Source organism: Carassius carassius, chromosome 4 (assembly GCF_963082965.1).
Source record: "Carassius carassius chromosome 4, fCarCar2.1, whole genome shotgun sequence".
NCBI lineage: Eukaryota > Metazoa > Chordata > Actinopteri > Cypriniformes > Cyprinidae > Carassius > Carassius carassius.
The window spans coordinates 2,628,056-2,654,860 of record NC_081758.1 but is presented as its reverse complement, the minus strand read 5'-3'; the positions used below and the strand labels follow the sequence as shown (position 1 = coordinate 2,654,860).

The 26,805-nt window shown below is 36.7% G+C and overlaps 1 protein-coding gene across 2 annotated transcripts; it reads left to right on the top strand.

Moving 5' to 3' along the window:
• LOC132132543 (MAP kinase-activated protein kinase 5-like) lies at positions 1–24,847 on the top strand. 2 transcript variants are annotated; one of them, XM_059544968.1, is made up of 14 exons: positions 1–334; positions 2,585–2,658; positions 3,337–3,412; positions 8,727–8,818; positions 16,188–16,200; positions 19,447–19,536; positions 20,459–20,554; positions 20,961–21,041; positions 21,329–21,516; positions 21,949–22,069; positions 23,306–23,436; positions 23,530–23,645; positions 23,796–23,900; positions 24,548–24,847. In XM_059544968.1, the coding sequence occupies exons 1-14, from the start codon at positions 299–301 to the stop codon at positions 24,640–24,642; spliced, it is 1,314 nt and encodes a 437-aa protein (XP_059400951.1). In that variant the 5' UTR covers positions 1–298; the 3' UTR covers positions 24,643–24,847. The 2 variants fall into 2 exon arrangements, with proteins under 2 accessions (XP_059400951.1, XP_059400943.1); XM_059544960.1 differs by lacking the exon at positions 16,188–16,200 and adding an exon at positions 7,005–7,102 and having other exon boundaries at positions 8,727–8,835.
• The last annotated feature ends 1,958 nt before the right edge of the window (positions 24,848–26,805 follow it).

Here is a 26,805-nt window from a genome sequence, read left to right as displayed (position 1 = left end):
CCTCCGCGGTGGCTAGTCTGTGAAATGCACGTGTAAGATGCTAGCCAAGCACGTCTAGGTCAGAAAGTCGCGTCTTTATTGCTTTTAACTGTCTAGTGGTCTGTCACTCAGTGCATTGCATTTAATGCCAGTTAACGTTACGCAACGGCGCAAAGTTCATTGGACAGCATGAGAAGTGTACATAAGAAGGCATCTTAGCGCTTAGATCTTGTCCAACGTCCAGATTTTGGGAAGATCGCAGCTGTAAGAGCCTGTTGAAGACAAAAAGAGGGAATATCTGCGGGTGTCAGTTATCATCATGTCTGAGGACCCCAGCGTGGACCGATTCATTAAGGTACGTTAAGTCGACGAACTAATCAACAAACGCGGCCGAGTTATGTCTTTACATTTCTGTAACTTCTTACACCGTAATTTCCATTAACTGACACGTGTCTTTGCCTGGTACCTGTGCATTATCCTGCTTGGCATATGGCTGCAAGCCCAAAAATGTCAAATAAAATATCAATGTGAGTTGAAAATAGTACACACTATTATCTTAAAGCGTCCACTAAAAATAAATAAAATAAAGTTAATAAAATCCGCCCAGCAATACGACGACCACTGTGTTATTACAGAACATTACAGTATTTTTATGAATAATGAAGGCGTCCGAGGTCACGCGCGGTGGCGCCATTTGTTTATGAATAAGTCACAAGACTTCCATTCACGGAGTCAGTCTGGTCAGAATAAACTTTTTTTGTGCAGCCGCAACCACAGCCTCCCAGACACTGTTCAGAGAGGTGTACAGTTTACCTTCACTGTAAATTTACTGCTTAAGAAGGGCCAAAAAGTTCTCAGTAGGGTTTAAGTCAGGTGAAGAAGGGAGTCATGTCATTCGTTTTTCATCTTTAAGGCCTTTACTGGCCAGCCACGCAGTGGAATACTTTGATGCATCTGGTGAAGTCTTCTTGAAAGATGCAGACTTTTCCTGCACCACTGCTTGAAAGTGTCTTCTAAAAATTGGCAGTAGGTCTGAGTGTTGATTTTGAGTCCATTTTCAGCCCGAAAAAGGTCCAACTAGCTCATCTTTAATAATACCTGCCCATACCAGTATCCCACCTCCACCTTGCTGGCGTCTGAGTCGAAGTGGAGCTCTGTATCCGTTACTGATCCAACCACAGACCCATCCATCTGGTCCATCAAGAGTCACTCTCATCTCATCAGTCCACAAAATCTTTGTAAAATCTGTCTTCAGATATTTCTTGGCCCATTCTTGACGTTTCAACTTATGGCTCTTGTTCAGAGGTGGTCGGGTTTCAGTCCTTCTTACCTTGACCATGTCTCTGAGAACTGAAGACCTTGTACTTCTTGACACTCCAGGTAGGTTGCAGTTGTGGAATATGGCAGCACTGGAGGATAATGGGTTCTTGGTAGCTTCATGTTTGATTCTTCTCAAATCTTTGGCGGTTGATTTGCGTCTTTTCTTCTCGACTCATGGTTCTGTGATCACTTTGACTTTTCAGAGTCAGTTAAATCTCTTTTTTCATGTTGCTTGAAATTATACATAATTTACTGTTGTTACTATAGAAAGTAGATGAAACACACATGTAACAAGTGTTACAGAAAACAAGCATGTCCCTGTGTATATTACAAATAAAAAAACAATTACAAGATAAATTAAGGCAAGGCACTACAGATCTCATCGTACATTCTCCAAAACAGTTGCTTTGTATTACAAGCATGTTTTAAAATATTATGTTTAAATATGAAAATAAGTCATTATCTAATTAAATTCACACTCATTTCCATAATTTTCCAGGACAGAAATCTAATCACTTGATAAAGCCAGATTCAAAATTTTTATTTCATTTTGTTGACATATTGGAGTTATGGGATTTTACAGAGGGGATTTTTATCACTCCATGAATCAGAAAATATTGTCATCAATCCCCCCAAAAAATGTAACTGTTATAAAAACCAGCGTGAATGATAGGTAATTGAAATCTACAGACACAAATAGATAAATTGTAATAAAATAAACCCTTAAATATGTATTTTGGATGTTTTATTTACACTAGTCTGAAAGACGACGTGGAAGCAAAATTCACTGTATTGCATTGCCTATTATTACTGTTTGCAAGGACCTTTATATACAGTGTGGTATTACCCTACTCAGATTTTTTTTTACATTAAATAAACTTTGTACCTTGATTTTAACATGCATTCTAAACATTCAAAATAGCAACAGGATCTTTGAATGCTGAATTCAGTACAGCAGCAGTACATGGTTTGACTACACAATAATAAAATGTTGAGTCTGACATTTCCTGTTAAATACATGTTATTACTACTGCACATTGTGCCGGTGACTTGTTGCATCATAACTCTTTAAAAACCACTAGCCATGGATTCTTCTGTGAATATATCCTTTATATATGCTTTTAAGCCCTTTCAGTTTTATGCGTCTTGTGATGCGCAATGCAGAAATCAACTATTTGAAAACAATGGCAAAGTAATCCGTTTTTAAGTCAGGTCAGTCAGTGTGGATGAGTTTATGAAGTGAACAATGAACTGTTCCCAAACACTCAGTATGCTCTTATTACAGGAGACCTCCATCCTGGAAGAGTACAACATTAATTGGACACAGAAGCTGGGAGCTGGGATCAGTGGTCCTGTGAGGTACAGTATGCTGTTAGTTTGAAGGGGATTTTAAATGGTAATTTCTGCATTAAAAAAGTTTTAAATAAAAATAACATACCGCTGTTAACACTATAAAGCTCCTCCAGCAGAAGTAGTTATTTCCCATTTTTGTTGCATTAAATATTTTCTGTTTCGTTGCTGGAACACACATCAGCCACCATCCTGGGGGAAAAGTATTCAGGAGCTATTTTGGATTAATCTTTTCAGAACAATTATTTCTCAATGATTGTACTGCACTGCATTATATGTTTTGAAACTTCATAGCGTTCAGCATTAAACTAAGCATTTAAATACCGTCTTACTAAGACATTATTGAGAAATATAGAGTGACAACTGATTTAAACTCATAATGTTATAAACTTATAAAATCTCATCGATTTCCATTTGCAATCTATCGGAATTGCATCTTGATTTTTGGCCACATAGATATCATCATCTTCATCAAATTGCATATTTTCGCTTCAGTTTGGTCCATATTCTCACTTTACCATTCTATATGAGCCATAAAATCCTGATGGATCAAATATGATTCTCAACAAAAACACATAATTAACTTTTCAATAAACCGTTCCATTTAAAAACAGTAGATTTTCGGACTATATTGGGTTTTACAGAGTTAAGATGTTAACTAATGTATTGCTGTTTTTTTTTTACCAGGGTTTGTGTAAAGAAGTCGACACAAGAACGGTTCGCCCTAAAGATCTTGATTGACAGACCCAAAGCCCGCAATGAGGTAGTGTGTGCTGTGTGGATGCTTTGGTTTCTTTTATTTAAAGAACATCTAAATTATTTGGTGTTATAGATTAAAGGCCCCAATATACTTCAGGTGCAATCGAAGAATGAACTGGTGTGACATTATTTAAAAAAAAAAATCAGTTCATTTCAGGAGTTTGAAACAGCTTGCCAAATAAAACTTTCCAAAAAACGTTCACTCCTGCTGGTTAACACCTTTGATCTACCATTGGTCTGTGGAGATGATGTCATAGGTGTGGTCTGGAGCTCCGCCCTCTTTGTGGAAATCTCTGGTTCATTTATTCTGTTGAGTCCGATGTCTGAGTAAAAGCTGCTTTATATTAGAAACTGAAGTGTAATTGTAATCGAAAGCAACACTGACACTGCTTTTTCATGTTTAAAGGCACAATAAATAAGAATTTCATAATAAAATATCCAAAAACCATATGCACAGTGTGATATATTTCATGAAGTTGTATACTTGCGTTATCCCAAAACTTTCCAAGGACTTGTAATCCAGGTTAGGGTTGTGCCGATAGACGATAGTATCGTGTATCGACGATAGTCAGAGATATCGACATAAGCAGATTTCTCTGTCGATAATCAAGACGATATTAGGCTCATTTTCCTATTAATGTATTAGATTATAATAATAATAACTATTATTTTTATTAGGCTACTTATTAAAATAAAACTGCCCAGCTATTTCATTTCAGCATCGCATTTCACACACACACACACAGCGCGTGCGAGCGCAGGAGGATTAGAGCCTGTAGTCACTGAAACTGTCCGCCTTGACTCTGATAACTCGTTAAATCCATGAAATGAAAGAGATAGAAAACGAGGAGTTGGTGTCCCACACATTTAATGGCTGCTACACGACAACACGCTCTTCTTCTCATACATGACAGATTAACTCTTTCTTGGCGTTACAAATAAAGTAAAGACAAAATATTAACAAGGCGGCAGAGCGAACTTATCATCCATAGTAGTTCTCACGTAGACTAAGTCACTAATCTACTAAGTCACCATCCACAAACAGACGTACATCGTCTGCAGATATAAGGTGTTTCATTGCACTTTAACAAGTAATCTGAACGGCCTATATATGTGCACTATTTTAAACGAGCCCTCACTGAGTTTAATGCCACAGTTATGTTTCTGTGTTTCTGTGAAGGTGCGTCAGACTCGTCATGAGGCGCGCTGTCCGGAGCGCTGTATGACTGATGCATCAGTTAAATTCAACTTTACTCCAAATATATGAACTTACCTGTTTTAAATACTTAATATTTAACTTGTTCGTTTATGCCCAATATTAGTGTTAAACTGTTGGACTTTAAATGAAATCTAATATTGATTTTCACCGTTGACTGATTATGCAGAACATTTAGACTGATAACTTCCGCACACAGATGCGGCAAATTGTCACAGGACGCATGATATGACAGTTGTGTCCGACTATATATATATGAACGTAGCTGTTTTAAATACAGTATTTTTATATTTAACATTAGTTTATCAGTATGTTTTAAAGTATATTTTTTCAATAATTGGTTATTCCATAGGCTCTCTCACGCACCTGCACGGTTTAAAACACAAAAACAAAGAGTCTCTCTCTTGCTCCACCCATGCACGATAAGATCGTGTATCGTCGATCTCACGGGCTGATGATATGACGATTTGAAAAATGACCATATCGCCCAACACTAATCCAGGTAAATTCCAAGTTTAAATAATGGCTCATCCCGGTTCATTGTCACCTATCAATTACGCAATATCCACACTATCAGTTTCCGCTATCATCATAAACACAGCCATTTTTGTCTTACGTGAACGTAAACGGATGAGAAAGAAAACACACATGTACAGTATTTTTGCTTAAAGAAAAAAAATCAGCATAATAAACGCGCTGTCTGTCATTAATGTTAATCAAAGAACAAAAGAAAATCATTCTCTAATCTTGACTGAATATATTTAAAAGAAAATTATGCAGTGTTTTTAAACTTTTAATTAGTTTCTGTACCTGAAATTTTGTTTAAAGGGATAGTTCATCCAAAAATTTAAATTGTCATTAATAACTCACCCTCATGTCGTTCCAAACCTGTAAGACCTCCGTTCATCTTCGGAACACAGTTTAAGATATTTTAGATTTAGTCCGAGAGCTCTTAGTCCCTCCATTGAAACTGTGTGTACGGTCTACTGTCCATGTCCAGAAAGGTAAGAAAAACATCATCAAAGTAGTCCATGTGACATCAGAGGGTCAGTTAGAATTTTTTGAAGCATTGAAAATACATTTTGGTCCAAAAATAGCAAAGACTAGTCTTAGCACAGGCAAAATTCTAAATGTTTGACTTAATCTTTTTTTATATTGGATTTTTTTATCTTATTGGAATTGAAACTAGGAATCGATAAGAATCGGAATCGATAAAATTCAAACGATACCCAAACCTAATTATAACCAATCACACACGAGTCTGTTGAGTTTATAAACGCAGCGGCCAATCAGAGGCGTTCAGATGATTCATCGCTGAAGAAAAAAAATATTGTTGTTCAGGGCATATGAATTCTCTCATCATAAACAACAAAGTGTAGATGTAAGTATGATGTAAGTAGAAGATTCATTCATTAAACAATGTATAGACAACTTTACTGATTTATAAGAGGAATTTTTTTAAGAGTGCTTAAACTCAAGCTAGACTGAAGTCTGGCAGACTGAAGACTGTTCCTTGACCATGTAAATGTTCTTTGCTCGCTTTCTCTGTATAATTTATTTGCTCTTTGAATAGCTTTGGAAGGTACAGGTAATATAAAAAATATCATTCATTACATCCATGAACATGAATTGGACATCTCTGGATGGTGAAAACCAAATCTCCCATCATTCCTCTGTCCTTCAGAGCATCATCAAGCTTCACCTTTGTTATTGTTTTGAAAATGCGACCTCTAGCAGTGAAAACTTACATATTTAAGATTTAAGATAATTTTGGTTTGGTTTAAGGCAATCGGTTGAATAAAGTGCTATATAACTAAACATGACATGACTTTACTTGATTGGAGTGCTGGATCGCAGAGCTGCTGCAAACATGTCCACATCACGATGATCTGATGCTTTCTTAACTGCTGTTTTCTCTGGGCAAATCCACGTTAATTTCCAGCGTTTATTTGCGCATCTTCTCAGTTAACAACGGCTCTGTGTAGTAACAGCTGCTCTGTGAAATCACGCACCTGATGGAATTTACCGCTGATTAGAGAACTGGCTTTACTGATGAGATGTGCATTAATGATCGGCCGATCGTGATCGGAGCAGCCCTAGTTTTCTCACCGCTGTAATTTTTGTTATGTGTTTATTTTGTTAGTGAGAGGAAAGCGTGGTGCACATTTACACACTCAATCTACACCCTACCTCTGACAATGCGGGATGTTTGATTGTGTAAAAACACAGTATACCGTTGTTTAGCTTTTTCTGACTTCTTTTTACCCCCAAGTGAAGAACAAAAAAGAACTTCACTTGAAGTATATCAGGGCTTTAATAAATTGTAATTTAGATTTTACAGAACATTTTAATTCTCTGCTGTTATTTTTTTTATTCGCAGGTTAGGCTTCATATGATGTGTGCCTCTCACCCCAACATTGTGAAAATAAAGGAGGTGTATGCCAACAGCGTACAGTTTCCTCATGAATCCAGTCCGAGGTAATGGAGTTCAGAAGCATTCGCGCACAAAACATAGCACTTACTACACGTACAGTCGTGGCCAAAAGTTTTGAGAATTACATAAATATTGGAAATTGGAAGAGTTGCTGCTTAAGTTTTTATAATAGCAATTTGCATATAAAATTAACTTGCTCCCAAAAAAACCTTTCCACTGCATTTCATTGCTGTCATTAAAGGACCTGCTGAGATCATTTCAGTAATCGTCTTGTTAACTCAGGTGAGAATGTTGACGAGCACAAGGTTGGAGATCATTATGTCAGGCTGATTGGGTTAGAATGGCAGACTTGACATGTTAAAAGGAGGGTGATGCTTGAAATCATTGTTCTTTCATTGTTAACCATGGTGACCTGCAAAGAAACGCGTGCAGCCATCGTTGCGTTGCATAAAAATGGCTTCACAGGCAAGGATATTGTGGCTACTAAGATTGCACCTAAATCAACAATTTATAGGATCATCAAGAACTTGAAGGAAAGAGGTTAAATTCTTGTAAAGAAGGCTTCAGGGCGTCCAAGAAAGTCCAGCAAGCGCCAGGATCGTCTCCTAAAGAGGATTCAGCTGCGGGATCAGAGTGCCACCAGTGCAGAGCTTGCTCAGGAATGGCAGCAGGCAGATGTGAGCGCATCTGCACGCACAGTGAGGCCAAGACTTTTGGAAGATGGCCTGGTGTCAAGAAGGGCAGCAAAGAAGCCACTTCTCTCCAAAAAAAACATCAGGGACAGATTGATCTTCTGCAGAAAGTATAGTGAATGGACTGCTGAGGACTGGGGCAAAGTCATATTCCCCTTTCTGATTGTTTGAGGCATCTGGAAAAAGGCTTGTCCGGAGAAGAAAAGGTGAGCGCTACCATCAGTCCTGTGTCATGTCAACAGTAACGCATCCTGACACCATTCATGTGTGGGGTTGCTTCTCATCCAAGGGAGTGGGCTCACTCACAATTCTGCCCAAAAACACAGCCATGAATAAAGAATGGTACCAAAACACCCTCCAACAGCAACTGCTTCCAACAATCCAACAACAGTTTGGTGAAGAACAATGCATTTTCCAGCACGATGGAGCACCGTGCCATAAGGCAAAAGTGATAACTAAGTGGCTCGGGGACCAGAATGTTGAAATTTTGGGTCCATGGCCTGGAAACTCCCCAGATCTTAATCCCATTGAGAACTTGTGGTCAGTCCTCAAGAGGCGGGTGGACAAACAAAAACCCACTAATTCTGACAAACTCCAAGAAGTGATTATGAAAGAATGGGTTGCTATCAATCAGGATTTGGCCCAGAAGTTGATTGAGAGCATGCCCAGTCGAATTGCAGAGGTCCTGAAAAAGAAGGGCCAACACTGCAAATACTGACTCTTTGCATAAATGTCATGTAATTGTCGATAAAAGCCTTTGAAACCTATGAAGTGCTTGTAATTATATTTCAGTACATCACAGAAACAACTGAAACAAAGATATAAAAGCAGTTTAGCAGCAAACTTTTTGAAAACTAATATTTATGTAATTCTCACAACTTTTGGCCACGACTGTACAGTACAAAGAAAAGGTTTCTAATGCTCTTACTACCTCAAATGTAAGTAATCTGCTGTTTTCTGTGCTTCTCTCTGATAGGGCAAGGTTACTGAATGTCATGGAAATGATGGAAGGTGGCGAGTTGTTCCACAGAATCAGCCAGCACAAGCACTTTACAGAGAAGATGGCCAGTCAGGTCACTAAACAGGTACAGGCTTTTCAGTTAAAGGCCTTGCTTGTTGAGTTAGGCTCTGGTCTGGAGAAGTAATACAAGTTATATTATTCTTGGGGATGGAAATGATTGCTCTTTTCCTACAGTTAATTTGGGTAATGTAGCAGCTCAATTGATGGGGAAAAATTACTATTAGAGGCCAACAAGAAAGCTATAATGCAAAACTGTCTTCAGTCCAAGCTTTCACCAAAGCCTGATTGGTCTAAGGACCAATAAGGAAAGCTGTCATTAAAGGGTTAGTTCACCCAATAATCAAAATTATGTCATTAACCCTCTGGAGTCGATTAACGCATATACGCGTCATGAGTCATTTTCTCCTGATAACCCCAAAAAGAACTTAAATTACACTTTCAGTTTTAATCGTACAGATAAGAGCAATACATCAATCGAATCTGTAGTGTCTACTTTTTTTTGGATACAGACATAACAACAAAACTTTGTGCACTTATAAAATAAAGATAACTAACAAGGTGTGCTGTCTGCAGCCTTTGTCTGCGCATTTACAAACATGTCATTAAAATGAACTGTAACTCCGTGAATACTCAACGAAAATACATGAGAGCGATATCTATAGAAAGCTTGACATGTCTACTTTTAAACTAAACAAGTGCCGAAAACAGATATTCTGTGTTAAAGTAATCCATATGAAAACAACGCGATGTCTGTTTTTCACGTCTCCCTTCATTATATCTAATGTGACCACGCCCCCGCGCTGAACGCGCTATTCAGATTCAAACTGAAGCGCGCGGCTTGAATACGCCCATAACAGAAGAAAACGCAGCCAGACTGTTCTTCAAGTTCTTTTATTTTACTGTTTGCTTCGCGATGAGAGGAATAAGACATAACCCCGAAAAGATGTGATGTGGTTGAGGATTTGAGAAATGGATTTCCTCAGAAAAAACGAATGAAGCACTTTATTCAGCAGAGATCATAAAGATGAGTAAGTCTCTTTTTATTTATTTATATACTTGTACTAGTTTTCAAATAACGTGTAAACATTTTACTTGTTAGACTTTTTCCAAAGACTTTTTCCAAACTATAATTCCTGACTAAATGTATAATCAAGTGAAACATTATGAAGTTTCAATAACAATATACAATACTATACCATTCAAAAGCTTGATGTAAATAATATAAATGTAACAAATAAATGTAACTGTAATAGGGCTGTAGCTATCAAATATTTTAGTAATCGAGTATTCTACCAAAAATTCCATCGATTAATCAAGTAATCGGATAAAATGTGTTTTTGCTTAATTAAAGTGCAATATTAATTATGCAAAAGAAAATAAGACTCCTGGGTCTCTTAAAATGAACAACTAAGTTTCCTTTTTTTAGAATTTTTATTTTTATTTTTTAAATGCATAGAATGCAATGCATACATCAAAAATAAACATTTAATTATTACCCATTGTTTCTCTGTCTGTACTTGTACTGTGAACAATGACAATTAAGTTGTCAGATGAATTAAGTGCATTTAAGTGCCATTCAGTTGGGGTATTAAATAAAGCATTTTCTGAGATGCACATTAAACACATAAAACATTAATTTAATTTATCTTTTAATTATTGAAAATTAACTTAACTTTTTGGTAAACAAAGGGGATTTACTATAAAAAATAAAACATGGAAGAAATGTTGTGTGATTTAACCTTAAAAAAAAGTGTTTTGATTTTTTTTTTTTTTTTTTTTAAGTAGTAAGCTATGTACATTCTGCTGAACAATAGTCTTTAACCGGACTTTTATTTTGACGGGTTGACGTACCTTTACAGTTCTGTGTATGTGATGTGACGCTAGTTTTACTCAAATCAAACGGTCAAATGCTCATGAAGTGACTGTCAGAGCAGTTCTGGAGATGTTCCTCATGTGTTCACGTCTTTAGTGACAGCAGATGCTGAAATCACCGCATGCGTTACGCGTGCTTCAGTGTGTGTGATAAAGGAAGATGCGCTTCTGCTCCATTCATTAACACAAGACATGCAGGATTCATATTTAAATAGATTGTTCCGGCTTAATATTTACAGATATTAGTCCATATCGCGATTTGATGTAAGTGCAATGACCTATTTTTGATTAATTCATTCAAAATCTGGCAAATTCCGTGCCATTCCACTTAAACTGTTTTTTATGACTGGATTCCGCGATTCCCTCCCCGTTTTCTGCATCGCGGAAATCATAGGGCTCTAGTTGTGGTGTGCCAGCTCTATCTTGCAATGGACACACGACACGACGTTCTCTTTACGTTTGCCCGCGCCCTCAAATCAAAACACTGCTGACTCCTTGCAGTTTGCGATTTCGGACGCAGCGCTTGTGTCTCCTTCCGCTTTGTGGGTGACGTAAATGCGTTGTGCCACATTAAAAAAAAAATAGTTGCGAAAGAAACTGACGTGAGATTTAAAATAAATTAAAAGAGGCTTCGAGGCAGAGGAATTTGCCTCGTTTCATTTTTTGTAATCGAGTCACTTGAGGAATCGTTTCAGCCCTAAACTGTAACAAATGTAACAAAAATGGTGTTCTTTTAATTTATCCCCCCTAAAAAACGGAAAAATATTCTCAGCTCTTTTCAAAATTAATAATAATAATAATGGTAATAATAATAATAATAACAATATATATATATATATATATATATAATTTTTTTTTTGTAGAAAATAAGATTGTTAAAAGGATTTCTGAAGGATTGTGTGACTGGAGTAATGATGCAAAAAATTAGTTTGAAAGTCCGCTTTGATTGTTCCTGATAAACTGTTTAACTGCTCCCCAAGTAGATATTAAATTATGTTGAGGGATAATTAAATATATTCTAAATAAACTACAAACATAAAATTATATAGATTTATTTTGTCTTCACATTCTTTCTTGTAACTCCTTCCTCACAGTGGCACAGATGACTGAGAGGCTCATTATGCAGCTCATTATGCAGCTCATTATGCAGCTCATTATGCAGCTCATTATGCGGGCCTTTGTCTTCTCAGGTGTAAATCACAATGATATTAATGATAGTTGACGCCTACTCGCATATGACTTTTACCAACAAAAAGTGTCTTAGAAAACGTAAATCAATATATTGTTTTCTGTAAGTGAGTAAACAAGATGATTTTCACATAATTTAGAAAGAAATATTCTAGGCTACAAGCTCCAGTTCTCAAAAATCCCGGGAACCATTGTTCTTTATGTGTTTTTTTGCCTTACATTTTTAGTTTTTCACTAACCACGCATAAATTTTTTTTCTCAAAAACACAATCATGTACGTACAATAATTTCGCATATTATAATAGCCCAGTTTGTGCTGATTACAGTGAGATTAGACTTTACCCATTTAGATATTTATAAGAAACTGAAAGAAGCACAAATGTCAGGGCATGACAACACTTCTCCAGGCCCCAAAAATACCCTTAGACTCCAGAGGGTTAATAACTCACCCTCATGTCATTCCAAATCTGTAAGACCTCCGTTCATCTTCAGAACACAGTTTAAGATATTTTAGATTTAGTCCGAGAGCTCTCAGTCCCTCCATTGAAACTGTGTACGGTCTACTGTCCAAGTCCAGAAAGGTAAGAAAAAGAAAGGTACTGGGGTGGTGTTGGTGCAGTGGATAAGACACATGCCTTTGGTGTGAGAGACCCGGGTTCGAATCCACTGTGAGACACTTAACCCCTAGTTGCTCCAGAGGCGTGCAACCTCTAACATATATAGCAATTGTAAGTCACTTTGGATAAAAGCGTCAGCTAAATGAATAAATGTAAATATAAAAACATCATCAAAGTAGTCCATGTGACATCAGAGGGTCAGTTAGAATTTTGTGAAGCATCGAAAATACATTTTGGTCCAAAAATAGCAAAAACTACGACTTTATTCAGCATTATCTTCTATTCCGGTCTGTAGTGAGAGTTCAAAACACAACAGTTCAATGATATCCGGTTCGTGAACGAATCATTCGATGTAACCGGATCTTCTTGAACCAGTTCACCAAATCGAACTGAATCGTTTAAAACGGTTCGCGTCTCCAATACGCATTAATCCACAAATGACTTAAGCTGTTAACTTTTTTAATGTGGCTGACACTCCCTCTGAGTTCAAACAAACCAATATCCCGGAGTAATTCATTTACTCAAACAGTACACTGACTGAACTGCTGTGAAGAGAGAACTGAAGATGAACGCAGAGCCAGATAACGAACAAAAGATTGACTCGTTCTTGAGTCAAGAACCGTTTCTGTCAGATGAGTCCGATTCGAGAACCGAGGAGCTGATGATACTGCGCATGTGTGATTCAGCGTGAAGTAGACCGACACACAGAGCGTCTGAACCGAACTGATTCTTTTGGTGACTGATTCTGAACTGATTCTGTGCTGATGTTATGAGCGCGGGTAAACCGAAGGCTTGAATCAAAAAAGTCGTAGTTTTTGTTATTTTTGGACCAAAATGTATTTTCGATGCTCCAAAATATTCTAACTGACCATCTGATGTCACATGGACTACTTTGATGATGTTTTTCTTACCTTTCTGGACATGGACAGTAGACCGTACACACAGCTTCAATGGAGGGACTGAGAGCTCTCGGACTAAATCTAAAATATCTTAAACTGTTTTCTGAAGATGAACGGAGGTCTCACGGGTTTGGAACGACATGAGGGTGAGTTATTAATGACATCATTTTGATTATTGGGTGAACTAACCCTTTAAGAACACTACCATATGCAAACTTTAGCAATAAATAAATAACAATTGTTTACCCAGAACACTGTGAGATCTGCATTTGCAATAATCAGTCCCTGCAACATTTAACATTGAACCACTTTTTGTGCAGTATGAATAAAGGGGGATAAATTTAAGTGCTTGCAGGATCCTTTAGTTAAATGTATAATACGTATAAAATATATTTTTATAAAAAGACCACACATATATATATATATATAAGACCCTGCTTTAAAGGTTCACAGTGTACAATTGTCATAAAATGTATACAGATATTGAACCTTTCCACTTGGATTTTACAGGTTTTTACATTTAGTCATTTAGCAGACGCTTTTATCCAAAGTGACTTACAAATGAGGACAATAGAAGCAATCAAGTGTTATAGTACTTGTATTAAGAGCAATGATATACAAGTGCTATAACAAGTCTCAGTTAGCTTAACACCGTACACATAGCAAGGGCTTTTTAAATAATATAATAAATAAAAAGGAAACCGATAGAATAGAAAAAGAACAGCACAAGCTAGTGTTATTTTTTAAGAATAGAATTAGAACAGTGAGTGCTAGTGTAAGAGGGTCAAATAAAGATGGAAAAGATGGGTTTGAAGATTCAGCTGCTCTCTTTTTAAGGACTCAGCTGCTCTGATTGAGTTGGGCAGGTCATTCCACCAGAAGGGAACATTTAGTTTAAAAGTTCGTAAAAGTGACTTTGTGCTTCTTTGGGATGACACAATCAAGCGATTTTACCTTGCAGAACGCAAGCTTCTAGAGGGCACATAAGTCTGAAGTATTTCCGTTTGTATTTATTTTCCGCATTGAATCGCAGAAACCGCGACACGAGAGCCGCACAAACTGCACAAAACGGCCCCAAAATGAGAGAAAGCTGCAGTCGCGGAGCGACACTCCCACCTGTTGAGCCTCGCGCGGGCCTCTTCACACGGGTCACGGCAAGCGGCGGTACAGAGGCGGAGCGAGCACCACAGTCCCGCAGTGGACGTTGTATTTCCTGTCACTCAGGATTTGTTCAGAGATGAAGACTGCCATCTAGCAGTCGGGAAATAAACTCAAAACGAAACTGCCATGAATCTTGTATGTTTTTTTTTTTTTTATATCGATATTCCATTTTTGAGAATCGATACAGTATCACCAAACAAAATATTGCATTGTATTGATATTTTCTTACACCCCTAGTTTCGCCTAATACACAAACTCAAACTCACATGGCACCCAATTTGTTCAGCGTCTGCGTCTAGATATATGAGGACATGAACTTCATCTCCAGGGCTGGTCTGAGAGTCACTTCACCAGCTTCACATCGTTTACTTTGAGAGAAAAACCGCTGTCAAACACGCACTGAAACTGAAAGACCTTCGCAAACAACCTGTCAAAATAAAAGTGTGGTTTAACTTGAAGAAATTATGACAGAAATCTAGGGCTGGGTGATATGGAGCAAAAAATGTATCTTGATATATTTTGCTTTATCTCGATATACGATATATATCTCGATATCTTTATAGGATATAAAATAGAAATAACCCCCCAAAAACTACTGCAAAAACAAATATGCCAAATATTATGTTTAGGGCCCTATGAAACGTTTTATTTTTTTCTTCACCATATGTTTTTTTGTTACCTAATTCTGTGTTTTAGCATGTGTAATTATTTAAATGCACAAAAACAACTTAATTACGTAGTTAAAAAAAAATGCTTAAAATAGCCTTATGTGAAATTTTTTTTCCCTTCAGAAATTCTGTATGTTTACATTTTTCTGGTTATCAAATGAAGGCATAAAACATTCATTTAATTTATCTTTTAATTATTTGAAATTAAGCAAACTTTATTTTTTGGTAAACAAAGGGGATTTACTATTAAAAATAAAACATGGAAGTGTTGTGTGATTATTCCTTAGAAAATTATGTTCGTTTAATTAGTAGTTGTGGGCTATGTACATTCTGCTGAACAATAGAAATAGATTTCTGGCAAATACTTGTATTTTGACGGGTTTACCTTTACAGTTCTGTGTATGTGATTCTACAGTACAGTCTATGATGTGATATGATGCTAGTTTTACTCAAATCAAACGGTCAGATGCTCATGAAGTGCAGTTCTGGAGATGTTCCTCATGTGTTCACGTCTTTATTAAGTGAGAGGAAAGACGCTGAAATCAGCGCGAGCGTCACGCGCGCTTCCGTGTGTTTAATGAATGAAGACTGCACCATTCATTAACACAAGACACGCAGAACATGCAGGATTCATATTTAAAATAGACTTTTCCGGGTTAATATTTGCAGATATTAGTCCATATCACGATTTGATGTAAGTGCATGACCTACTTTTGATTAATTAATTCAAAATTTGACAAATTCAGTGACATTCCACGTTAAACTTTAAATTCCGTTTTTATGACTGGATTCCGCGATTCCGTCCGCGTTCTCTGCTTCGGGGAAATCATTGGGCCCTACAGTAGACATCTGCCTGCTGTTCGCCCTACGCCTTAAAACCGAAGTATCTCCATATAATGGAGACAGTTGTATTTTTTTTTTTTTTACTTTTTTTTGTAGACTAGTTCTGTACACGCGAGGGGAGGGGGGACAAAAGCAATGAGGCGGGGGGGCGAGCACAGCACAGAGAAGACAAACAAACAAAGTGGCGGAATCAGAATCAAATACAAAAATGCAATTGTAAATTAATTATTTGTAAAAGATTTATTACATTTGTTTTTATTAATTTCATTATACACCATTATTGATGATCAGTTTGTATTAGTAGTAAAACAGAATAAAAAAAATAAAAAAAAATGTGTGAAAAAAATAACATTGATTTCATGGAACTCAAAATAAAAAGGAGATAATCTGTAGAGTTTAATTGTGAACAGATGAGTTATGGTAACATTTATTCTCAAGGTTTGACAAATGACAAATATATGGTCCATTAATGGTAATGTTTAATATTTCAATGAATATCAGTATCGTATGATGTGGAAGAAAATATTGCAATTTCTTTTTTTCTTTTTTTTTATCAATGTCCAAAACATGGAGAGAATGACCTTAATAAATCTATGGATGGATAAATATTTGAAGTGCTGGGAAAATGGGTTGTGTTTACGACTTCATGACATATTTATTGACTGTATGACTTGACATATTTCCATCAATATAACTTAAATAAGGCTGATAGGTGACCAAACAATTGTTCTGTTATTGTATGTTTTCTTTTTTAAATAAAGGTAAAAAAGTACAGTAGTTAACAAAATGGCAAACATATGCTGATGAGTTTATCTCAGTTAACAAATAATTTAAAATGAACTATCACAAAATAGAGTAAACAAGCAATGCTTGACACATGACTAATTTCAAAATAAAGGCCCTTTATATAACTCTTGTTGATTTTCATTTGTTATTATAAATGGTCTCTATTGTTTTTAGTAATAGACTTATTCAAATTATAATGGTTTGAAATGTCATATTATAAACATCAAAACTGAGAATTAGAATATCATCAAAAAGTTATTTATTTCACAAATTCCATTCAAAAAGTGGAACTTGTATGTTATATTCATTCATTACACACAGACTGATATATTTCAAATGTTTATTTCTTCTGATTTTGATGATTATAACTGACAACTAAGGAAAATCCCAAATTCAGTATCTCAGAAAATTAAAATATTGGCCAGGGTTTTTTGGCCCGTCGATAACCTTGGGCCAAATCGGGCCAGCTGGGGCTAGAGGAGGGGTTATGAACAAAGGCGTAGTTTCTCCACGTCTGGAGAGCTCAGCGCTGCAGATCATTTCAGAAAGATAACAGCTATAACACCAGCATTAAAGACTTTTTAAAATAAGTAGAGCTCAAAACTCACTTTCAGTCATCAGCGAATGTTTGAAATTAACTTGATCCGATGTGGATTATAATCACTAAACAAGGCAGAAATATTTATAAGCGATGCAAAAGACTATGCACGCTAAACATTAACATTACCATAGTAAATATGATAAATGCAGCCACTTGGAGAAATCAGACGTCAGCTTCTTATTCTCTATCACAATCGTGAATTTATTTAGCAACATATTTTATCTGTCATAAATCTCGTCTCAAGAGTTTAGCTCCATGTAGCCTATCATAAAAATATAATAATGGTTTTTGTTCAGGAGCTTTTATAAAAATAGAGATATTATCATTCATTCTAAATGTGACGTATAGGCTACAAATAAACATAAACAGACTTAACTGAATAAGCAGACTATTTTCATTAATAAAAATATATAAAACATAAAATATTTTCATAAAAATAAATAAAATAGAAATAAATTTATTTCTGTGTTACTAATTTTGAGTCCTGATAAATTAATTTTGATCAATGTATCACGTATTCTATAGTAAAACATTGATGCTTTTGAATTCATATATTTAACAAAGCATGCAAACAAATGGCCACTTTTATCATGTTCGTTTTGTGATCGTGCTAGTTCCAGTGAATTATTTCTTAGTTTTCTGATAACTTATCTTTGTTGCTGAAATGATGGGGTTTCGTGACGTTGTTCCTGAGAGGCGTGTAAAGGTCAGGACCGACAGTGAAAACGCTGCGCTATTCTGGCCTCGGTGCTACTGGCATGAGACTATTAGCCCCGTCTGGTCCGTTTTAAGCCCTGGCTCGCACTGGCCCGACAGCGGAAACACGGCTCTTGCAAAAGAGGCTGGCTGTTTACAGAGCTGTCTGGCCAAGCACATTAATAGAGAGGCGAAGGAAAGGAAAAGATGTGTTAGAAAAAAGTCTAACCGTACCCTGGAGAGGATCGTGAAACAAAACCCATTCAAAAATGTGGGGGAGATTCACAAAGAGTGGACTGCAGCTGGAGTCAGTGCTTCAAGAACCACTACGCACAGACGTATGCAAGACATGGGTTTCAGCTGTCGCATTCCTTGTGTCAAGCCACTCTTGAACAACAGACAGCGCCAGAAGCGTCTAAAGACAAAAAGGACTGGACTGCTGCTGAGTGGTCCACAGTTATGTTCTCTGATGAAGTTAAATTTTGCATTTCCTCTGGAAATCAGGGTCCCAGAGTCTGGAGGAAGAGAGGAGAGGCACACAATCCACGTTGCTTGAGGTCCAGTGTAAAGTTTCCACAGTCAGTGATGGTTTGGGGTGCTATGTCATCTGCTGGTGTTGTTCCACTCTGTTTTCTGAGGTCCAAGGTCAACACAGCTGTATACCAGGAAGTTTTAGAGCACTTCATGCTTCCTGCTGCTGACCAACTTTATGGAGATGCAGATTTCATTTTCCAACAGGACTTGGCACCTGCACACAGTGCCAAAGCTACCAGTACCTGATTTAAGGACCATGGTATCCTTGTTCTTAATTGGCCAGCAAACTCGCCTGACCTTAACCCCATAGAAAATCTATTGGGTATTAGGAAGAGGAAGATGCGATATGTCAGACTCAACAATGCAGAAGAGCTAAAGGCCACTATCAGAGCACCTGAGCAGTGCCACAGACTGATCGACTCCATGCCACGCTGCATTGCTGCAGTAATTCAGACAAAAGGAGCCCAAACTAAGTATTGAGTGCTGTACATGCTCATACTTTACATCTTCATACTTTTCAGTTGGCCAAGATTTCTAAATATCCTTTCTTTGTATTTTATGTAATATTGTAATTTTCTGAGATACTGAATTTGAGATTTTCCTTAGTTGTCAGTTATAATCATCAAAATTAAAATAAAGAAACATTTGAAATATATCAGTCTGTGTTTAATGAATGAATATAATATACAAGTTTCACTTTTTGAATAGAATTAGTGAAATAAATCAACTTTTTGATGATATTCCAATTATATGACCAGCACCTGTATATTTATAACAAGCAGTTTGACTAAATTTCCATTATTTTTACAGATAAGCCTTGCATTACAACACTGTCATTCATTAAATATTGCACATCGAGACCTGAAGCCAGAGAACCTGCTCTTCAAGGACAATTCACTGGTGAGATCTGAGACCTGAATAATAATTTATTGCATTAATTAATTTGATTTAATGGATAACAGTGCAAATAAAGTGATCGATCAGGGTCTTGGTCAGTTGTGGTCCTGATCTCCCACACACAGGGCAAAAGTGACTTTACAGTTGAAATGCTGATTATTAAAAAATTCAAATGATATGGATTTAATGCATATGATTTAATATGAAGTGTTCGTTACCCATTATTATTATTGCTGTTTACAGTAATGATGCATTATACAATCTTGTATTTTGTTGGTCATACCCACAATGCATGTATTGTTTTAAAAATCCTAATCTCTTAACCTGTTAACTGTCACTCACGTTTTTGAAGATAGACTTAAATGTGCATGATACAAACCTTAATTTTTATAATTCATGACTGAAAACATTTTGTAACACGATTTTGATGTACCATTTGCATGGTAATGCAATGTCTGATTTTAAAATGGGTTTTAAAGGATGAATTTTGAGATTTTATGTTTTCAAGTGATATATAACTTCTGATGATTTCTAAAATGTGATAGAGAAAAAGGCAACGAAGAAGTCTTTTTTTTAAACAAAGGTCAAAACTCCTTTTGTAATGTAGATTTCTGAGGGTGCACTCTTGTCATAAATTAATCTATTACTTTTCCTACATAATTTTTAACAAAAAATATTGGTAAAATATATATTTGGGAGTCTTAGACCTTTCCAACGATATATAGTTTGTCAAGATTAGATTAGATTTGATTGTAATATAGTATAGTCAACGTAGGCGTCCCGTATACGGGACGGGGTGACAGTTAACAGGTTAAATTGCTTAGAATCTTTCTGAATTGAGCAAATGTTATTTCAATAATCAGGAAGGACATTTTTCCATTATTCGATTCTGAATCATGTTTCTTGTGTCTAACTGCTCCATCAGGATGCTCCTGTAAAACTGTGTGATTTTGGTTTTGCCAAAATCGACCAAGGTGATTTAATGACCCCACAGTTCACTCCATACTATGTAGCACCACAGGTAAGACCTCAGTGGCTTATTATAGATGATTGCTCTCAATTCCTACTGTCAAATCATGAAAAATCTCATTTCAATGGTCCTTTATCCACATTTACTTTTCTTGATGATAATGGGTCGAAACAAGGAAACTAAACTTTTAATCAGTTTATTAAGTAGATGTCTTGAACTGAATAATGCAAGGAAAAGACAACAAGTTTCTATGGTCATGAAGTTTCATTGATTATTGTAATTCTAGGAAATAATGATAAAATCATTATGACCATGATAACTAAGTAAGCATGTCCAAACCTTTGACTGGTAGTATGGTGTTGCCCCTTTAAAACATTAGTTGGTCATTTTTACAGTGTTTTTATGATCTTGCCAGCTACACATGAAATCTTTGATCAGTCTTAACTTTCTTCAATAGGTGCTAGAGGCACAAAGACGCCACCAGAAAGAAAAGTCTGGAATTATACCTACCTCACCCACACCTTACACATACAACAAGGTAAACTTTCTTTCTCAGTTTTTGAACTCTTTGGAAATATTTGGATTTCGTCATTCATTACTCAAACATTTTGGTCTATATGCATGAGAGTGACTTTATTTTCCCTTTCAGTCTGTGCAATAATTAATCCTTAATACTTTTGGAAAGACACATCATTTTTTGCTAGCAGTTTTAATTTTTTTTTCATTTTCAGTCTAGTCGCAAGACGTACCAACTGACGGTGATTCGCTCGCTAGTAGTAAAGACGGTACATTCATTCTTTCTTGCTTTTCTCTTCCGCTCTTCAGAGCTGTGATCTGTGGTCCTTGGGGGTGATCGTCTATGTAATGCTCTGCGGATATCCTCCGTTCTACTCAAAACACCACAGCCGCACCATCCCTAAAGACATGCGCAAAAAAATCATGACGGGCACCTTTGAGTTCCCAGAGGAGGAGTGGAGTCAAATATCTGAAATGGCCAAGGACATTGTCCGCAAGTGAGTGACTTTCCATTCACTTTTCTATTTGATCAAAACATGCTTTCCTCCTTATTCGAGGCCAAGCACAGAATGTGTGTAGACATGTACTGATTCTGTTACTCGAGTCTGTGCCAGCCTCGTCTAGATCTATTTGGTAAAAAGCTGTGAAATTTGGCACTAGTTTAAAATCTTTGTTCTTTATTTTGATGTCAGTTCCTCAAATACTCTGGTGCCACTAGGAGTCTAGGATTGTACATTTATGCATTTAGCAGACGCTGCTTTTATCCAAGGCAGCTAAGATTGGTTATTATTAACCAATGTTAGTTTAACTTAAAAAAAATAATAATAATGAAGCAACTATGTATAATTAGTTAAACTTTTACCCAATTTTACCCGCTTTTGTCTCTCACGTAAACATAAGTCACATCTGACATATTTTGTTGCATCAAGGCTACTTAAAGTGAAGCCGGAGGAGAGACTAAACATAGAGGAAGTTTTAGCCCATCCTTGGCTCAACTGCACTGAGGCGCTGGACAATGTGCTTCCCTCTGCTCAAATGATGATGGACAAGGTGAGCTCCGACCAATCTGCCAATCTTTAATGCACTCGATGCAGACACAGTCCCCCTGGAGCAACATTGTCATTGATTTTAAACGCTATCTTCAGTACATTTCAGATGTGGGAGGGAAAATGTATCATTTAGTTGAACTTTAGTATCTTAACTTAAGCTTTGATTTAAGTTGAAGCTACACTATGAAACTTTGGGCAAGCATCTGCGACTCTGAAAGACAAAGAAGAAACATCATATACCGGGTAAACAAAAAATGCCCACCATTGTCTTGTAAAGTTGTATTGTTGCTGCCGCTGCTTGTGTGTAATGACTATTAGCTAAGAGAAACATGCTCTCTGACTTCTATTTGAATTTCAGCATTGCTTTGACTACTTTGTGAGAGCAATGACTCATTTGTGATGTTGCCACCCAGTGGATGTGTCAGTTACTGCAAAGAATGCCAGACACATGCACAGATGATGCATTCAGACGCACAGATGTCTGTGCATCCAGAAGAGTTTGACTGCACAGACTCTTGATGACAAAACGCATGCACTTTGCATGAGATGCATTGTCTGTCACAGACACTAAATCACTAGATTAGCCACTGTTTGCCTACGTTAGAGTAGCTCAGCAACATTTACACCCATATGACTTTTATATAAAGCTTTTGTTTGCATTGCACAAGACACAAACGGTCACTCGTCAATGATATAGTGTGCACATTTATAACATTTAATTCTGTTGCAATAAACGCCCAGGTTACTGTAAAGCGTAGGTATTTCAGGCTCACGTAATCAATTCCAGTAAAGCCTGTGATTGCTCAGGTTATTTTCTCTGCCTATTCAGAATTTTGTAGAATCTTTGATATTCGCTTGATAGTGTGTTGTGTGTGTGTGTGTGTGTGCAGAAACCCGAGCTGGATGCTGTGAAGGGGGTGGAATTGTATAGTTTGTGCATGTTACTGGTATTTCTGAAATATTTGAACTTGTGCAAGGATTTCAGATTTATGTAGTGCTTTATACAAAGTAGCTACATGGAAATGAAGAGGAAAATACCAGTGTTAATAAAACGTGCCCCACCGTACAGCAAGTGTTCAAATTTGATCTCCGAATCAATTCTGAATTTTTTCGGGAACAGATTAAGGTCAAAAGAAGCACAGTGCATCCGAGAACTGATTGCTGCATCTCTGTACACATACTGCACTACAGTGCATAATAAATATAGAAGTTATGTGTTGTTATATTGTTGGTCCAGGCAGTTGTGGCTGGAATCCAGCAGGCCCATGCTGAGCAGCTGGCCAACATGAGGATACAGGACCTCAATCTCAGTCTAAAGCCACTCAACTCCGTCAACAACCCCATTTTGAGAAAGAGAAAGCTACTTGGGTGAGCCTCCCCTCTCTGCTGTGTCCCTGTTCATTTTATTGGCATGATTCAGAATGCACTTACAGATCTGTGTTTGATTTCTACCTCATGCAGCACCAAACCTAGCGATGAACTTTTCATTAATGATCCAGAGGACGAGGCGGAGGACACCAACGTGGCTCTGGAAAAACTTCGGGATGTAATCGCACAGTGCATCTTACCACAGGCTGGTATGTATGGAGATACATCGTAGGTTTGTGGTGTTTATAATCCTTAGGTTATTCTTGCTAGAAGGTGCATACATCAACATACACTGCGTTATATAACACAGCGTAAAGAACTACTGTAGTACTTACAATGTCTCTTTGTTGTTTTTACAGGGGACAATGAGGATGAGAAGCTAAATGAAGTCATGCATGAAGCGTGGCGATTCAATCGCGACTGCAAACTTCTCAGAGATGGATTGCAAGGATTAAGTTGGGATGGTATGTGTTTGCAGTTTGTTTGCTTTATTTACTATAGACTTGAACATCTGAATCTATGAGAAAAAGAGTTAGAGATTAAAGTTTGACATTTGAATCAATTTGATTTTTTATTACAGATAACCTCAAATGGTGTCCTAATGTTATCTTAGTTCTAAACAGTCATGAGCAACCTCAAAGAAGTGTCAGAATAGGTATTTTTTGTTCATGTGCTCTTTGACCTTTTAACGACAGGATGGATGTAAAATTAAAACTAGAATTGCATTTGCTGAGGAAATAGTAGTTGTGTTGCACTAACACAGATTCAGGTAAGAGCTCGTAGGGTTTGGATCTGTAGCATCAGTGCTTTAGTTCAAAATCTCTAGTTTATTTATTTCTGTAATCTTTTAAGATGCTAGTTTGTTACAAAGTGAACAATTATAAAAATAGGATGAATGGCTAACCAATTCTTGGCAATAAGGAAATTAAGTTGCTGAAGGATTTGGTCAAGTCAGATCAAATGATTTTTAATTTAAATGTGACCATTATAGACATGTTGTTTTACACGAACTCTGGAAAAAGTCAAGTAGTAAGTATGAAAAACAGTAATGTGAGCCCTCTTTGACTAATTATTTGGATATTAGTAAAGTATAAACCTCCTGTCTTCACAGGTAGGTCTTTTTCTGACAAAGTAGATCGCTTGAAGCTGGCTGAAATCATCAAACAGGCCATTGAAGAAAAGACCCTTTTACAGGACGCCCAATAGCAAGTGCTCAAATTTTAATCCCTTTTGTACTGTTCATTATAATTGTCATTAGGCATATGATTGCAAAAAGTTTTTTATTAATTGCAGACCTTTTTCCCTGGTCATGCTGTAGTCTGTTGTAAATCTGTAGCTGAAACCAAGTTGTTCTTGATGGTATGAATTGTTTTCACTAAAGACTGCAGTAAAGAAATGTGTTTTAAGGAAATTGCAGCATTTTCATTTCTGAAATCAGCCCAATGTTGTTTAGGGAGGGATTCAAGGAGAATAAAAAATTAAATCCTCTCATGCCAAAACAAACTCCAGCTGAAACCGACTGAAACCAAATGCCAGTGTCTGGATCTTCAAATAGGACTGGGTTCTAGGGTTAGAAAAAAAATTGGTTTAAAAGGATACACAAGGATAAAACAACCAAAAAATGTGCCCATGTCCATGTTACGTATACAGCTGTATTTGCTGAGCTCAAAATCAAGCTTCTGTCACGGCCATTCCATTCCGTTCCAATTCATTTATTTAATAAGGAGAAATCTGTAATTTTCATGTGTTTAAATATATATTTTGGCCATATACTGTATTCTACCTACCCATTAGGGCTGTGAATCTTTGGCAAGGCAGCGATTCGATTCGATTACGATTCATAGGTTTTCGATTCGATTCAAGAACGATTTTTGCAAATTTAGAACGATTCAATTCGATTCGATTCGATTATAACGATTCGATTCTGCATTCTTTAAGTGCATTCACGGGATTATTTAAATGCTTCTACTAAATTCTTTAAATGCTTAGTCAGGGGGCAAAATACAGTAGCATTTATGGTTAGAGAACCATAGGTTAGAAAAAACAACAACTTTTGTCCATTGTTAAATGCTAGTTTAATGATGCGACATGGCATACGTAAAAATGTATGTAAGCCAAGTTTTTAAAAAAGAGCTTAAAGAGTATTATGTATAAGCTAACATTTTGTCACAGCAGGGGCGTAGCCATAATTTCAGAAGTGACAGAAATGTCTAATACAATCATTTTATGTATGTAGCCTATATAATATTAATAATAATAATAATAATTATTATTATTATTTTTTTTTTACAAGGAATTATCTTCTTTTTTTAATTACTTTTAATTAGCTGTAATAAATCAAATACACTGCTGGACAATAATCAATAATTTGTAATCGATATTTTTTTCCTAATGGCAATTTTATGATTGTTTTATATATTAGGCTACATTTAATTAGCAATTATTTAAATTTTCTGCACAGAATAAGGTAGAAAATATACTTTATAGTTTCTGTACTGTAATAAATGTCAATTAGCACTGCATCATTCATAAATTGTTTGTGGGTTTCATCAGTTCATTCTGCTTTTATTCAGTTTAGCTGCAGATATAGCCTGGCACGTCTATGAGAGCGAGATCGCTTCTCTTTCAGTGTGAAAACGTCTTCATCTCTATTTAACTTTTCCTCTCCATCAGCGAATGATTCTGAGAGAAAACGTTTGCTAATGAAACAAACGCTACTTTCATGCATATTATCAGATAAATCTCGTGCTCTTATTTCAAGGTCGTTGTTAATGCTGTGGTTAATTTTAAAAGTTTCCTTCGTATATTCGGTTCATCCGCATTGTTTAAACACATTTATCATTCAGTGGAACTGTGCGTTACATTTCTGCTCCGTCCATGCAATAAATACAGCTGTCGACGGCTCCGGTAACTCCGTCGGTAAGATGCAGAGAGCCATTGACAAACTACAGAAAAGTAAAACTTCTTCACGTTAGCATTACTGGCCACGAGTCCTATAGATCACACGTCAGCTGCGTCAGAGACGAACGGAGCGCGAGCGCAATCCTGTGACAAGTCTCAGGCGGTAAACAGTGGAGCGCGTGAAGGACAGATAAGAGGCATGATTCACGAACACTCTTCAAGGTCTCCATTAATTCGTGCGTGTAGTAATTTAATGTGTATACATTTTGAAAGCATTGAATCGCTATAGAAATCGGGATTCATTCGATTCTTAGCATTTTGAATCGATTACTGTCCAAGATCGGCGATTCACGATTCAAAAATCATGTTTCAAGATCGATGCATATGAATTGACAGGGTTTGTAATCGATGCATCGAGAAAACGAGTGAATCGTTACACCCCTACTACCCATAGATTACATCTGGAAA

What these genes read in the sequence shown, in the direction of transcription:
- LOC132132543 (XM_059544960.1), top strand. Translation starts at nt 299, where the DNA reads ATGTCTGAGGACCCCAGCGTGGACCGATTCATTAAG. An exon ending in GACCCAAAGCCCGCAATGAG is followed by an intron (nt 3,413 to 7,004) that starts GTAGTGTGTGCT and finishes TTTTATTCGCAG; the next exon opens with GTTAGGCTTCATATGATGTG. An exon ending in CATACTATGTAGCACCACAG is followed by an intron (nt 20,555 to 20,960) that starts GTAAGACCTCAG and finishes TTTCTTCAATAG; the next exon opens with GTGCTAGAGGCACAAAGACG.